This window comes from Colius striatus, chromosome 9, assembly GCF_028858725.1.
Source record: "Colius striatus isolate bColStr4 chromosome 9, bColStr4.1.hap1, whole genome shotgun sequence".
NCBI lineage: Eukaryota > Metazoa > Chordata > Aves > Coliiformes > Coliidae > Colius > Colius striatus.
Window position 1 is genome coordinate 33,879,731 of NC_084767.1, and position 15,052 is coordinate 33,894,782.

The 15,052-nt window shown below is 38.3% G+C and overlaps 1 protein-coding gene across 2 annotated transcripts in view; it reads left to right on the forward strand.

Annotated features, from left to right (window-relative positions):
• The window catches only part of SPATS2L (spermatogenesis associated serine rich 2 like), an 86,386-nt gene that overhangs the window by 60,126 nt on the left and 11,208 nt on the right, over positions 1-15,052 (forward strand). For both annotated transcript variants that reach the window (XM_062002893.1, XM_062002894.1), the window contains exons 6-8: positions 2,378-2,596; positions 3,001-3,136; positions 14,902-14,960. In XM_062002893.1, the coding sequence (XP_061858877.1) occupies positions 2,378-2,596; positions 3,001-3,136; positions 14,902-14,960 (414 nt within the window). The remainder of the gene's footprint in view (positions 1-2,377; positions 2,597-3,000; positions 3,137-14,901; positions 14,961-15,052) is intronic.

The window sequence follows — 15,052 nt, forward strand, 5'->3', positions numbered from 1 at the left end:
GAACACATGGCTGTTACCTTTAGTTCAGGTCTGTTTATTTCCATCTTTCTTTTTCCGAGAAATCTTTAGTTTTTTGTTTTCTCTGATGGTTTCCCACAGGCAATCAAGACCTGCTAGAGAAAATGGAATTCAGGGCCCTGGAAAGTCAGATTGCCTCATCGTGGAGGGCTTTAGGAAGTGTTTCACTTAATTATGAGTCAGTTCAGGGGCTCTCCCTCTCAATATCTTGAAGGGGAAAAGGCCCCAAATAAACCAGATTACTTCAAAATGATGACCAGGACAAACCTTCCAACTGTTCTTCTTAGAGTCATTGGCAAAACAGGATCTGAAGGACTTAGAGCTACCCTTTCTTTGCGTGTCCTTGTAAAGAAGGAGCATGAATGCACTGAAAGGCTATTTAATGCTGCTTTGCCTTGCTTTTGCAGGAATTTGGGTAAAAAAACAGATACAAAACAGATACTGATCTGTTTCCTACTTCTTAAAGTTGTTTTTCATGTAGAATGGTTTTTAGGGAATCCTTAAGGCTTCCTGTTTATATCTCAAGAGGTGTTTTTTTTTCTTTCAGCCAAAAAATCCATTGACATTCACTTGATTTAAAGGGTTTTGAATGACAAGCTGTTGTAAAAAGAAAAAAACTCTCCTTACAAAGATGACAACTCAGCAGAATTCAAAGCAAGTTTATTTGGGCTGCCGCTGTACCTGGCAGGTCTTCTAATACTCAACAGTTAATACAGTAGAGGTCTCACAGTAGACTAGTACTAAAGTTCCAAGCCACTATGTACTGAGACTTTCAACAGTTTACTTGTAGCCTTTTACTTCACTTTTAATTCTTAGACTTTGTCCCTAAAATTTGTTGCATCTGTGTCTTACCTGGCTCAAGTCTTCAGAGACTTGATGCAGACTTTCTTAATCTATTTTTAATTGTGTGCTTGTCCTCAATCAAATTTGAAAGTTCAGTTGTAGCATACTGGAGTGTTGTTTGCTAGGCTGTGTTGGTCATCATGGGTTTCAAAGTAGCTTGTGTCATTCTGGAAGAAAGTGTCCAAGTCTTATGTCTTTTGCAGACAGAAGATTATTTTAAAAGTTTTTTGGGGTATAATAATCATTCTCAATGATTTTCTGTAGGCAAAAAGCTGTCAGTTTGTCATTTATCTTGACAAGGATATCAGTGCTGCTAATTAAATGCAGTAAAAACCAATTTTGCACTTCACCAACAAATTTCAGAAGATCTAATCTTGGAGACAGAACCCAGTAGTCCTGGCCTTTCTCTGTAGCTTAGCTGATAAACTGCTTATTTTTAAATATCTGTTTGAATTATTTAGCCAGAGTAGCCTCAATTGACAATAAAAGCTGTTTTAGAAATGTGGGCACTATGGTTTCTGCTTATTCCTCTGTGTTAAGTGTGGCTGGAAAGCTGTCAGGTGGAAAAGGACCTAGGGGTCAACAGCCAGCTGAACATGAGCCAGCAGTGTGCCCATGTGGCCAAGAAGGCCAATGGCATCCTGGCCTGGATCAGAAACGGTGTGAGCAGCAGGACCAGGGAAGTGGTCCTCCCCCCCACCATTACTTGGCACTGGTGAGGCCGCACCTCAAATACTGTGTCCAGTTCTGGGCTCCTCACTACAAGAAGAACATTGAGGTGCAAGAGAGGATACAGAAATGGGTATCAAAGCTGGTGAAGTGTCTGGAGCACAAGTCTGGTGAGGAGCGGCTGAGGGAGCTGGGGGTGTTTAGCCTGGAGAAGAGAAGGCTGAGGGGAGACAGGATCACTCTCTCCAACTACCTGAAAGGGAATTGTAGTGAGGTGGGGATCAGTCTCTTCTCTCTAGTAATGAATGATGGGCTAAGAGGAAATGGGCTGAAGTTGCGCCAAGGGAGGTTTCAGTTGGACATTAAAAAGAACTTTTTCACTGAGAGGTATATTGAGCATTGGAACGGCTGCCCAGGGAGGTAGTGGAGTCACCACCCCTGGAGATATTTAAAAAACACATAGATGAGGTGCACAGGGACATAGTTTAGTGGTGGGCTTGGCAGTGTGAGGTTAGTGGTTGGACTCGATCCTAAATGTCTTTTCAGACCATAAGGACTCTATGATTCTGATTGCCACAAAAACATAAAAAGATGTAGTCACTAAAAAGGGTATTTTTCTCTTTAGACTATCGAAACATAGGTGTATTTACAGCAGTGTTTAATAGAACACTTATTTTGTTTCAGTTTTGTCATTGATTTCTGAGATTTTGTAGAATGTGTGCCAGTGGAAAATAACCTCGATTTTTGCAGTGTATAAACATGAAGTCATTCACACTTAACAACAGTGAGGATTCATCTCTTTCTTAGTCTTACAACTCCCTGTTTTCTACTTAATGTTTTCTTACAGTCAAAGAACAAGGACACCAGAGAGTATCTGTGGAACTAAACCCAAAGTCTGTGAACGGAGTAGAACAGTCTGAGTCTTTTCAGTCATCAGTACAACTCCAGTGTAACCTAAGCAGGCCAAAGTCAAAACCTTCCTCAGTTAAATCTTCTTTCTCGGTGAAATCATCCAGTGCTACAACTTCACTTGAAACAAAGACAGATGATTCAGTCAAAAAAAGAGGTAAATTGGAGCTCTGGTTGTTGTGTTCTGAGATGATCAGACATCTGAGGCCCTTAGGAAATAAAGTGCACATACATGAAGAAAAGGTGTCCTCAGCATAACAAAATTGAGTAGAGCAAATTATTGTCTATTTAATGTTATATTAAATTAAATTTAAAATAAATAATTTGAAGTATTAGTGCTGTTTTAATGTTTATTTGATCCATGTATTGAATTTGAGCAAACGTTTAGAAACTGAGGAGCACCACAGAAGGACTATGGAAAAGTTGGACTTACAGACTTCCATAGAATAACCACTTCATCCTAATCTGGACAAATAATACATTGAAGTACTCCTACTCTCTCATTCAGAAAACTCAAAACCAGTTTTCTTACTTTTATGTATTTTTTGTTTTCTATTTTAGGGCCAAACATAGAAAAATCAGTAAAAGACCTGCAGCGTTGCACTGTGTCTCTAACCAGATACCGTATGATGATCAAAGAGGAAGTGGATATTTCAGTGAAGAAGATCAAAGCTGCTTTTGCAGAATTGCACAGTTGGTAGGTGAATCAGCTTGAGAGATCCATCATCACCACATGAGGAAAGAGGGGCTAATTAAGCTACTGGCATTGTTGGGGAGGGGTCACTTCTTGCAGCATTTAGTTTCATCAAAAAAATAATGTGATGTCATTAAGTAACTCCTCACTAATCAGGAAGTAGTATATGCATAAGTTTGTGTTTACATCCATATGCAGAGATAAAGGGGGAAAAACTACAGCTCTTAAAAAAAATCTCACTGTTGGTGGGGGCTTTTTCCCCCTCAAAGTGATCCATCATGACCTGATTCTTTCATATGAAGTTCAGTGGCAGCATATCTGAGCAAATGAAAGCTTTCCCAAAAATCTTGTCTATGATATTTTCACCTTCTTAAAATCTCTTCTTTCTGTAATTCTTCTTTGATCTGTCTTCTTTGTCAGAGTGTCCTTTACTGTCTCTTCATTTCCCATCCTCTTTATTTCTTATCCCATCATTCTCTTTTCTTTTATAGTTTCTTCTAATTTTCCCATCTATAACTTCACTTCCATTTCTCATCTCTAGTTTGTTCTTTTTCCTCATTCTTTTATAGCAAATGTTTTCTAATTTTTTTTCACTTAAAATTGTGGTTCTGCCCGATCTTCAGTATATATATATATATCTATATAAACCTATATCTATGCCCTTTGAAAATTTCTTGCAGAAATAATTGCTGTAGTAGCAAGTTGCATATTTTCATTATACTTGTCATAGAAAACTATTTTATCTGGTTTGAGTTTTACTTGGCCCTCCTGTTAAATATAGATGCCATATAAACCTTTTGTATTATTGTGCAGTGTTCCAGTAAACAGGAAAAATTGTATTAAAATGTCTAAGATTTACAAATCTTAGTTACAAATCACAGAAGAGTACAAGAACCTTTCAGTTCATTCACAATATTTGTCCATGTTTTTACGAGCATTACCTTATTAAAGTGCTGTAGTATTGACAGAAGTTTAACTCTGAATTTCAGTGGTGTATTTGTAGTCTGCAGTGATGCATCTAAAGTGACTTCAGTACCACTGGGACTCTCTTCTGTATAACTGAAATGTCCAAGCAGTACTGAGCTGATGTTGGGGAAAGTTCTATTGCACTGAGCTGCCTGTGTACCTGATTGTCCAGCAGGAAGAACCTTGTCTCTGTACTCCAGTGAACATGGGCTGTGACCACTAGCTGTACTAAACTGTGTGGTGTTGTCAGGAATGCTCGGAAGCCAGTATGTTTGCTTACAAACTAAAATGCAGGCATTTTATTGTTGCTATAGAAAAGTTAAGTAAAATTCATCAATTCCTTGCATCTTTTCTTGGTAGTTCTCAGAGGTGTTTTTGTATGACTTTAGAAAACATAAAATGTTTATAGTTTCTGCTAAGTAGACTCTGGCCTTCAAGTAAACTCATTGTTGGGTCTCATTTGCTGTGTAGTTCTCACAAAATTGTTATTGGTAACTGTAAAAATATATGTCACGTGTAATCTTGTTTGCAGACAGTCACAGTCAATTCAACCTATAAGTGATAGTCCTTCTGTCATGGAGCAGGCTTAGCACTGTATCATTATCTAAGAATGCAGAAGGAGGAACTATATTAGTAAGTTCATAACTGAAATTATTTTTCATGGATTCATGTTTTAGCTTGAAAAACACTCAAGTGTATTGCCTAATCCTAAAATGTGTTATTTAATAGGTGAGCTTAGTAGGGGAAAAGATAAAATGATCTCAAAACAATATGTAAATCCAAATAGACTTAAAATGATAAAAAAATAGCTTTGAAAATTTTGAGTAGGCTTTGTTTAATTTTACTTCCCACCAGCTTCAGTGCCTAAATTATTGGAGTAGAGTCTGCCAGAAACTGTAGAATGTAACAGATCTGAATATTCAGATGCCTCACAAAACAATATCATGCACCTTAGGATAACATTGCAACAAAAACAGTATGTTGTCAGGACATGTTTATGGAAATATCACTGTGAGCTATATTGCTTATGGCAGCTTCTAAGCCTAATACTTACTTTTCCCCTTCAAATGGATGAAGGGAAAATTTAGTGTACCAGTAGAATGCATGACTTAACACCTTCTTTGCTAAAATTAAAAACAATTCTCAGATATTTCATGTGACCTTTTGGATAAGCAGTAAAAAAGATGGGAACAGCTGTCTTTAATGTGTCATTTACAAAAACTTGCTGCCAAGTGCTGTAGATTCACTGGACTAGAGTAGAAATTACCAAAACCAATGATACAGCTTCAGTCCTCATACAGACAACACTTCATATTCCTGGGCTAAAAAGTTTGGTTTCTTTCTTACATGGCAGCTTCCTTACTTAAAAGTTGAACACAAGATGACTAGTGGTAGCAGGAGGATAAAGTAATTAAGAGCATTCAGCCTCTTGCATATTTATCACAAACTGGTCTATGAAGGGAAAATGAAGTAATTCAGATAAACTGTTGCTCCCAGAATGCTACAGAGTAATCAAAAGCAAGGGAATTACAATATTTGCTCTGTTTTGTAATAGCGATTCCAAAGCTTTCCTCAAGTTCTTCTCCCAGTTTCTGATAGAATTGGACTGGTTGAGATGATCAACATACAGATAAGCATACAACAGCAACTAAGTATGTTCAGAATTGCAGGGAATACTTGAATGGGCTTAATACCAAAACCTAGATGGGAGCTTAACTGGTTTCTGTTCCACACACCTGTCACCACTCAAGGGGTTTTAGTGAAGCTAAACGAAGTCAGAATCTTTAATGTTGTAGCTGAACGCTGAAACACATATTACTTTCTGTTATCTCTCTTGGGTTTGTTTTTATTTTTTGTCCTTTGTGTATATATCGTTATATCCTTTAGGATATAAGACCCTTTTTGTATTTAATATCAAGGTCATAATCAAAACTGCATTTCGAGAGCCATTTTTTTTTTTTTCAATCTCATGATTTTACTAATTACAGGAAGGATAAAGAAGTGCAAAGGTAACATCATGTATCTTCCTCCTACTGCCAGGCAGCATATGAAACCAGTATTATGGAGATAAATAAATAGTATATCTGGCCTAAGATATGCTGAAGGCTTCATCAGGAAGATTCACATTAACTTTTCCTTTTAGCAGCAGAAACTGTTGAGTGATAGTTTCCAGTAGAAGTCCGTGTCTCGTCAGTATGTCACAGCTTGACCTAACTGATAGTGGGAAGTTACTCCTGAGCATGCTCAGTCAGTACTATGGTGCTATTTACAAACTCCTCTATTTTTCAAAAAAGTGCATACCACCCTCCCACAATCTAAAAAAGGAGTGGTATGGAGCAGATGTGCTGTAAACACCTGTAAATGCTTGCAGAAGAATGCAATGCTTCTTTCTGGTCTTAAATGTTCAATAAAGTGGAGCAGGAAAGAATTCCAGAAAGCTGTTTCGCTAAAAACACTTCAATAGATTCACTTTCTTTTCCTTGAAGAGCCTCTCAGGAGTTCATCCCAACTGGAGTTGCTGCGTGCTTAGAACAAGTGATAACTACGTTCTTTTATACGGTGCTTCTCATGCCAGAAGACACCAGAGCATTTTACAGGTCATGGGCTTGACCAGGCAGGAAACTTTGCCCCGCTCTGTGAGAAGTCTTTTGCAGTCTCATGCAGGTGGTGGTTCTGCTGTGACCTCTGGCACTCTTGTCACCCCTGTTCTTGCAAGACTTTCTATGACTTTGTTTTCCCCAAGGCTTTAAGAATGCTGGGCAGAGCAAGCTGAAGGGCACCATTTCTTAGACTCACATGTGCACCTTAAAGTTATGAGGAAGATTCTTCTAACCGTACTCCTTGAACCAGTATTTCTCCTCATTGCATCCTGTTTTGGTGTATGGTTTTCAGGAACACCTTTGTGTAAAAGGTAACATAAGGAACATAAGCTGCGCCACTTATTGCTTGGACATAATACATGCCAGAGTATAGCCATGTCTCACAGTAGTGCAGGACGAGGAAAAGAAAAGTAACAAATGATGCTTAAGTTGTTGGGGAAGGTCAGAAAAGCTAGGTGAACTCTCCTCTCACTAGAATACACTTGAGACATTTGATGCCAAGGTTAAAACCCATATGCTGTAACTGAGTTCACACTTTTCCATTAAGAGACTCAATAATGATTGTGGGGATAACAAGAGAGCCCCAGGAAGGCTGAGCCAAATGTGTAGAGAACAAGAAGAGCCACAGTTCCCCATAACACCTCTTGCCAGAAAATGATTTTCACATATTGGTCATCTACACAGTTGTTATGAAAAACGAGAAAGTGTAAGCATGTACTACTTGCCCTTACAGTCTGCTACCAACCACAAGTGAAAAATAGTCTGTGGAAAATAGTAAGGGCCAGATTTAACTACACTGCATGCAGAACTAGGCCAAAGACAGACAAGCTTCCTCCACTCTTTGCATCTTTTATTGGTATATCCAATGCTTTATGAAGTGCATGAAAACCAACAGAGGTCAATCTTTTTTTTTTTTTTTTGAGTGAGCAAAGAGGACTTGAAAGCTCCATCATGAGGTATATAAAAAATTGACTGATTTGTCAATGCTAACAATTTTAAGAGATATTAAAATATGTATAGACAACAACTAGAAGGCACATACTGTATGCTTGGGGATGATAAAGCAATTTTTCTATTGTTTTCAAAGTCAAAATGAAGGCAGAGGAGTGGTTTAACGGGAGAAGAAGTCACTTAACAGAATTGGGTCTGTACTAAGAGTGCTGAGTGAGCAATACTGCCAGTGCTCACAGTTGCAGATCAGTGAGCAAACACAGTCATCCCCCCTTTCTGAGACCTGTACTTGGCAAACTGTAAAGATGATGTTTTTCTGTTGAAATCGTTTTCTGTTGATGATGGGTTTCTGATGAAGACCTGCCTGTTTGTGTTAGTGATGGGGTAGTTTAGAGCGTGGGCAGATGGCTGGAAAGGCCAGGACCAGTATTGCTTTACACTGAACAGGGTTCCTGTGCTGTATCTCCGCTTGTACAGGCAGTCCTCATTAGCTTTCTGTCAGTGTCTGTCCTCCAGCTGACCTTTGGTAGTCATTATGCCTCTGAAGTAGAGATTTTCAAATCCCTTTCCAGTTTATTCTGATATTTGTGCATCAATCATGAGAGGACGTGATCCAGCAGCTCTAGCCTCAGGCTGCTACTATCTGCAGAGCTGCAGCACTGGAAGAGGGGCTTCTGCTTGTTCTCTTCTCATGACCTCCAGCGGTTTGGGAATACCTTTGCTGTGTATTAGTAGAGAAAACAGAGCTTGTGAAATCTGGGGAGGAAGGTGTAAGTTTCAATGAGATACATAATTTCCCTCTTTTGGCCCCTTTGTCTCTTAGGGATGCTAGTTTCAGCCATGCAGTTTTTCCTAAGCTTGCAAAGACATTACAGACCTGAAATCTAAAGGAGGATTACCCTGTTTCTCAGCCTGTTGTTCATACTTTAAGGCCTCTCACCTCCCCTCTTCCCTCCCAGTCATTCATAAGTGTGTTTGTCATCCTCAGTAAAACACAAGCACATGTTTCTTGTGGATGAAAAGTGAATATATCCTTTCTGATCTTGTTGTCAGACTGATGATAACTCTAAGTTATTACAGAGTGGGAATTATCTGAAAAAATAAAATTCAAGTGTTAGACCAAAGAGCCAGACTTTTCTTCTTTCTTTGTGGATATTTTCTAGGATGCTTTTGGCAAAGCTACTTTTCCTCTGTAGCGGGAGTCCAACAACATGGACCACTATCTTATGCCTTGCCAGAGCATGTTTGGGCCAAAATATATAAAACCAATAAGATACTCAGATACTGTGAGAGTCACATCAGAACTCAAATAGGAAAGAAAAACTTTACAAATGCATGGAAAATACGCAGGATGCTAATAAGCAGTGCTACAACTCATAAAATGATTAAGTGATGCCTTCATTTGTAAATAAATAAAATTTAGAAATTTTCTTTCAGGAAAAGATTTTCCATGGCAGTTTTCAGCTTAAACTTTTATCATCAGGCAATAAATTTCCAATTGTTTGTACAGAGATCTTAAAAGAAAAGTATAAATAGACCTTTAGTTAGGATGGCTTTAACAGACCTACTGTGCTATCTGACTGCTAAAGTGAACAATATGAATTAAAGTAGATAAAGAATAAGGCAAAACAAACTTGAATAACTAAAAGCCTTTGGACATTTTTACTTTTACCAGATGATATAGTGTAGAGGAAAGGATTTCAGTGGAATTGATTTATTCTGTCTTTTGTTTATCTGCTTATTGTCAGACTGCATTTGTGGTTAGAAGGAAGATTCCTGTAATCTGGCTTGCTGTGTAAACATTGTAGATGTGCTAATACAGTCATCAAACAAGAGCCTTCAAGCACCAAGAACATTTAAATACTATTGAGCCAATACTGTAAGAATATAATTTACTGAGACATTGCAGAATAGGTAATGTAATTACAAGTTTATTAATATAAAGAAACCTTGAAGTATCATTTCTCCACTTACGAAATAGCATGACTATTCAGTAATCCTGTAAAGCTTGTAATCACCTGTTACAGATGATGGGCTTTATATTTAAATTTTCATGTCACAATTCTGATTCCTGGTGCTGAAAGTTTGACAAGGACAGTTCTGGTTTTAGGGTGGAGGTGGAGAATTATTTTGTGAAATACACAATTGACTTAGAGGTTCTTATCAGTTGTCTTTTTACCTTATCTGTAGGTCAATTATGTTCATGCTAGAAAGGAAATGTGCACAGGAAATAAAACATAATACTTAAAGACTAACACCAATCTTATCAGGACCATCCCCTGAATTTGTATGTAGTATCAGCTCATGTATAGCAGACACAGTGACAGCACTAATGTCTCTCAAACTTGCTTGAGTTTGCAGATTGTTAATCAATGCAGCATTAAGGAGCTACTAGGGTCTATGCCGAAGATGCCTGTCAGAGCAAAGTCACTGGAGAATGTTGTGCTGTATCTTTTTGAAGTCTAAGATGTCAAATTCCAGAAGTATCCTGCAACTAACTCCCTCTCTCATGAAAAAAGGACTTGAATTGTACCTCAGTGTTCCAGTGTCTCACCTGCTGAATGCCCACAAAAAAACAGTTCTTTTCCCCTTCCAGCTGAAGAGCCCTGCTGCCCAGAATGCTCAGCCCTGTACACAGTGCCACAGCTGGCTGTGTCTCCCTCAGTCTCCAAAACAGAATTCTTTCTCAAACTATGTACACAGCCGATTCACAGGAAATTAAAGTTTATTAAACACCTCAAGGAGAAAAACGTCATTTTGGGGGGCTTTAACAGGGTTTTGAAGGGTTTTGAATTACACTCTCGACAGTAACTGCTGTGCCATGCAGCTGTGGTGTACCTTTGTGAGTTGTGTCAGCATGTTTGCCTCTGTGTCAGCTTGGTCTTTTTATTTCCTTATCTCTTAAGGCACGATAAGGTTTATCATAATGTCTGGAAGAAGCAAAAGGAAAGAGAAGATTCTGGTCATCTGGAACCCTTGTCATTCTCATCAGTAAAGCTATAAATCAGACAATCTGGCGATCTGAAGCAGCTTTTCGGAAGAGACGCTAATAATTTAAATCATTTTAGTGAGATTTTGAGGTGTTGCAGATGACTGAAAATATCTTTTCTTTTTCACTGTGCAAGCACTAAATTTCATGCAGTAAACTAGAGAAAGATTAATGTTTTTCCACTCATGTCAGGACAAATTCTGAATTTTTTTGTGTTGGGAGTTATCAGAACAAATTCTGAATTTGAATTTGAATTCTGAGTATGAAACTGTGAAATGAGGCAGCTGTCAGTGTAATTTACCTCTGTCGTTGCTGTGCCAGCAACTTATTGCAGTTTGGCATTTGCAGTTATTTTGCCGTTGTATACTAGTGTGAGTTCTGGCAGCCTGTTATCAGTCCAAGGTACAAGTATTGTCCGTTTGACCAGGAATGGGACATTTATGCTCTTGCATATTCTTCTATTAAAATCAAACAGTACTGAATCCTGTGCACAGATAGTCACCTGCACTGAACAACGATATTCTGCTGACTAGAGTTTTGATTCTGAGTAAGTGAGGGGTATTGAGAAAAAGGGAATGAGTCCTTTCAGAAGAGAGATGTATCAAAGGGAGACAGAAGAGAAAGTGGTAGTAGTGTTTACTCTATTTTTGCTCCAGTGTCAGTCACAGAGTATAAGACTCACTTGATGCAGATCTGTCTTCAAGCCAGGTCAATGTTAGAGGGAATCTGAGCCCCTGTATTTGCTCCAATGTGTATTATAAATGTGTCATAAAAAAACTGGACACCTACAGCAGAACTGACAAATACTACTATAGCAGGGGATCCTATGAGCTGAAGATTTAGGGGATAGATTCAGGGACATTCAGAGACAGAAGTGGTGGTGCTGAGTTGTGTTTGCCACGGGTGACTCAAATGATTTGTAGAAGGTACTCTAGGAGCAAAGGAGAAGCCTGATAGAATGTTTGTGTTGGGAGTTATCAGAAAATATTGGACAAGGGATGACCTCTCCAGAGCCTTAGCTAGAGAAGCATGTTTACGATTTTAATCCTGGTTCCTAACGTCTATGGAAGACCTAAGAGAAAGAGCATAACAAGAGGAGAAGGAATTAGCAGAACACTTTCCCTGAGGTGTCTTCAGATCTAAAATGCATTCTGTTCTTTTCTTTGCTAGAGCCCAAATCTGGTAATACAAGAGTGCACAGAAGGTACTTATAGCACCCAGTATCCAGTTCTCCACAGCACATCAATGGCTGCAGGCTGTGCACTGGAGTGAAGCAACCTGATAAAATATTTTGGTAGCGAAAGAGCACTAAGAAACACTGAAAGAAAATGCATTCTCAGGAGGTAGTGCTGAGCCAAGCTTTGAGCAGTCCTCAGTAATGGTAGCACCATGGTGAGGCCGAGTTGGGGCATTATTCCAGGAAATACATTAAAAACAGTTAAATGTTTTCATGAGTTAAGATGTTCAGAGCTTTCTGTGAAAAGAGTGAGGTCTTAGCAGGAACAAGAGACAAGATTTGATCCATTAATTTTTCTTTAGTGTTCTTGTCCTTTCTCTATTCGTTAGTGTTTTCTCTTTTTTCGTATTTGTTTTGTCTTTTGCCTCTTTTTTTTTTTAATTCAGTTTTCCAGCTTTCTATCTGTCGTTTTCACTTGTTTGTAATTTTGCCAAGTTCTTGATGGAGAAGTTAGTTTTTCACTGAAGTGCTCTGTGTAACTAGAAAGGAACCAAGTTGATGGGCTTATGATATTTCTAAATAAACATTAATGACACTCATTCCATAAAATATGGTAGTTCATGATTTTCAAGCTGAGAAATATGGCCATACACTTCTAGAGGAGAGTTAGTACTTTCCTTTCCTTTTGTCAAGAGAGCATCCACATTTTCGACTCGTGTAGGTTAGTACTGCTGCGTTATCTTCCGGGAGGGGCAACCCCATGAAGATCAGTCCAGAGAAGAAACTTAGTTTATCACATTAAGCAGTCTCATATTAACAAAGGCACCAGACGCTTTGTCTCTTCTTTTGTTCCTTAATTTTCCCAATGTTAGTTTGTAGCTACAAGGGATGTACTTATGTGGTTATTTTCTGTCAAATTCATCAGTCCTGCCCCTTACTACTGCAATGTTCCAAACACTTGCCTGAAATGTTCATCAGAAACCATACTAAAACATTAGGGATGGAAAACTGTCTAGTAACAGATGAGATCTGACTATAAAATATATATGACCTTGTCCTCATTCTTGTGTTAAAAATGTTTTTGTTTGACATCAAAATAAAATCTTAGGAGCCAAACAGTTTTGCAAGGATCTGTTGTTGGAGTGGGGAGATGACAGTCATGGAAGGAACTGGGCCAAAACATCATTCTGATGAGTTCTGCTGTTGTGAGCTTGCTGCTTCAATATTTTATCCAGCCAAAAGTTTATGTTTCTATCACCTGCATAGTACACTAGGGGAGCACTTTTTGTAACAGAGACAGCAAAAGTGAAAATATGCAATTTTTTTAAATTTAGGAGACCATAAAAATATTTTTCTTTGTGAAGGGTAGAAACAGGTGATAGCAGGTGACTAAAATTGCTCTTATAAGTTGTGAAAGCCAAGGAAGTTTATTATACCATGTAGTTACAAAAGCTAATTGAAAATGGATTAATTCTGAAAAGCTATTGCTGTTTAGATTAGCAAGCTGGGATCATCACCTGCCTATTTGGAGTCCAAGCTTAATGCTTATGCCTGGAGAATATTGAGGGCCAACTGGAACAAGTGTCCCCTTTCATTGTAAGTGTATGTTTCTATAACTGGTTTGCTGTGCTGTTTTTTCCTCAGGTGTGTGGATCACACTAACCTGGAAGGCCCAAACAATCTTTTTAGTTTTGTTTATATGTATGAAACAGAAAAATACGTTATGCTGAAATTTTATTGCCAACCTGCTTCTATCCTTTTTTGCTATTGGGTGGCAGCAAAGATGTAGTAGCCCCTCCTCTAAAGGTGGCATGGTTAATTGGTAAAAATGAAGGATAGAACTCTGCAGAACTGTTGCAAACCTGCTGTAATAGCTTGGTTCTTTTATGGGAGAGTTTCAAGGAAGACTGCATGGCACTTGAACACGTTCTTTCTGATTGAATCATCTGTATATCTGCCATATGTTCCCCACGTTCCCTAGTCTTTCGCTGTTTCAGTTAACCTGTCAGACCTTCTCTCCTCTGTAAGTCTTCTTTAACTGCTGCCCACTGAACTCTGTAGGATGCCCTTAGCAAGAAAAAAAAAGTTTTGTTCTTAAGTTTTCCATAATATCATTTTTCTGATGAAAGCTAGTTTGCATATAACTTGGTGTCTTCACTGAGTACAAAAGCTTATGTTTAAGGATGATTTTACCCCAAGGGCTGAGAATTCCACTCTTCCCTTGAGGTTGTGCCTGGTGTTGTTTGATCTACTTTCTGCAATTTCCCACCAGCTGCTTGAGTTTACTCACTTATACAAACATAAATATCAACATTGGTGGTGTTTATTAAGCATGAATTTGACTAGTGAGAGGAAAATGGAGTGGCACATCAGAGTACAACACACAGAACACTGTTGCTGGGTTGATCATGTGCCATTTTACCAGACCCCATCTGCTCTCGGTAGACCCATCTGATCAGTTTGCACTTTTACAGCTTAAAAGCGCTGTCAGGGATTGCACAGTAGAGATGTATGAAAGGAGAGGCATACCACACCTTCTTGCGAAGAGCAAGGAAGCTGACTTCTATTGTGGATATACCAATAATATTATTGGTGCTTTTTAATATCACAAACTATTTTCTCATTTACCCTGACATATTTTGCAAGAATATCTCTATCTAAGGAAGAAGGAGACTTCTTTCTGGTTTATTCTTAGTATCACACTGAGATTTGAGGTGTTCTAATCTTGGTAGCAGCGATTGTATATCTGGCTTAATTAGGAAAGAGACCGCTTAGTAATTTGACGCTTGCTGTGCCCAGGCAGTGCTGAAGAGGTAAATCAGAGTGACTTACACATCTGTGCAGATACATTGACAGGCCTGTGAGATGTTTGTATGTAAATCAGCATATACTTATTATCCCTATTTTTTTGTGGCCAGTTTGCCTAGCTGTTTCTTCAGCTTTCTTATTTTTAAGTCTTTACTAATTTCAAAACAGTATATAACCAAGGTCTGAAGTCTCTGTGTAGTTATAGCTTTTGATTGATGAGTTCTAGCATGGATTAAATTGTGGGTTTTTTTTCTTTCTGTTTTTTTTCCTCTTTTAGCATCGTAGACAAAGAAGTGTCATTAATGGCAGAAATTGATAAAGTTAAAGAAGAAGCCAGTAAGTAAAAAAAAATACACAGAGAATGTTTGGAATAGATATAGAATTTTTTTTGTTTTTTGCATAAAATTATACAGTATGTAAATTCTATT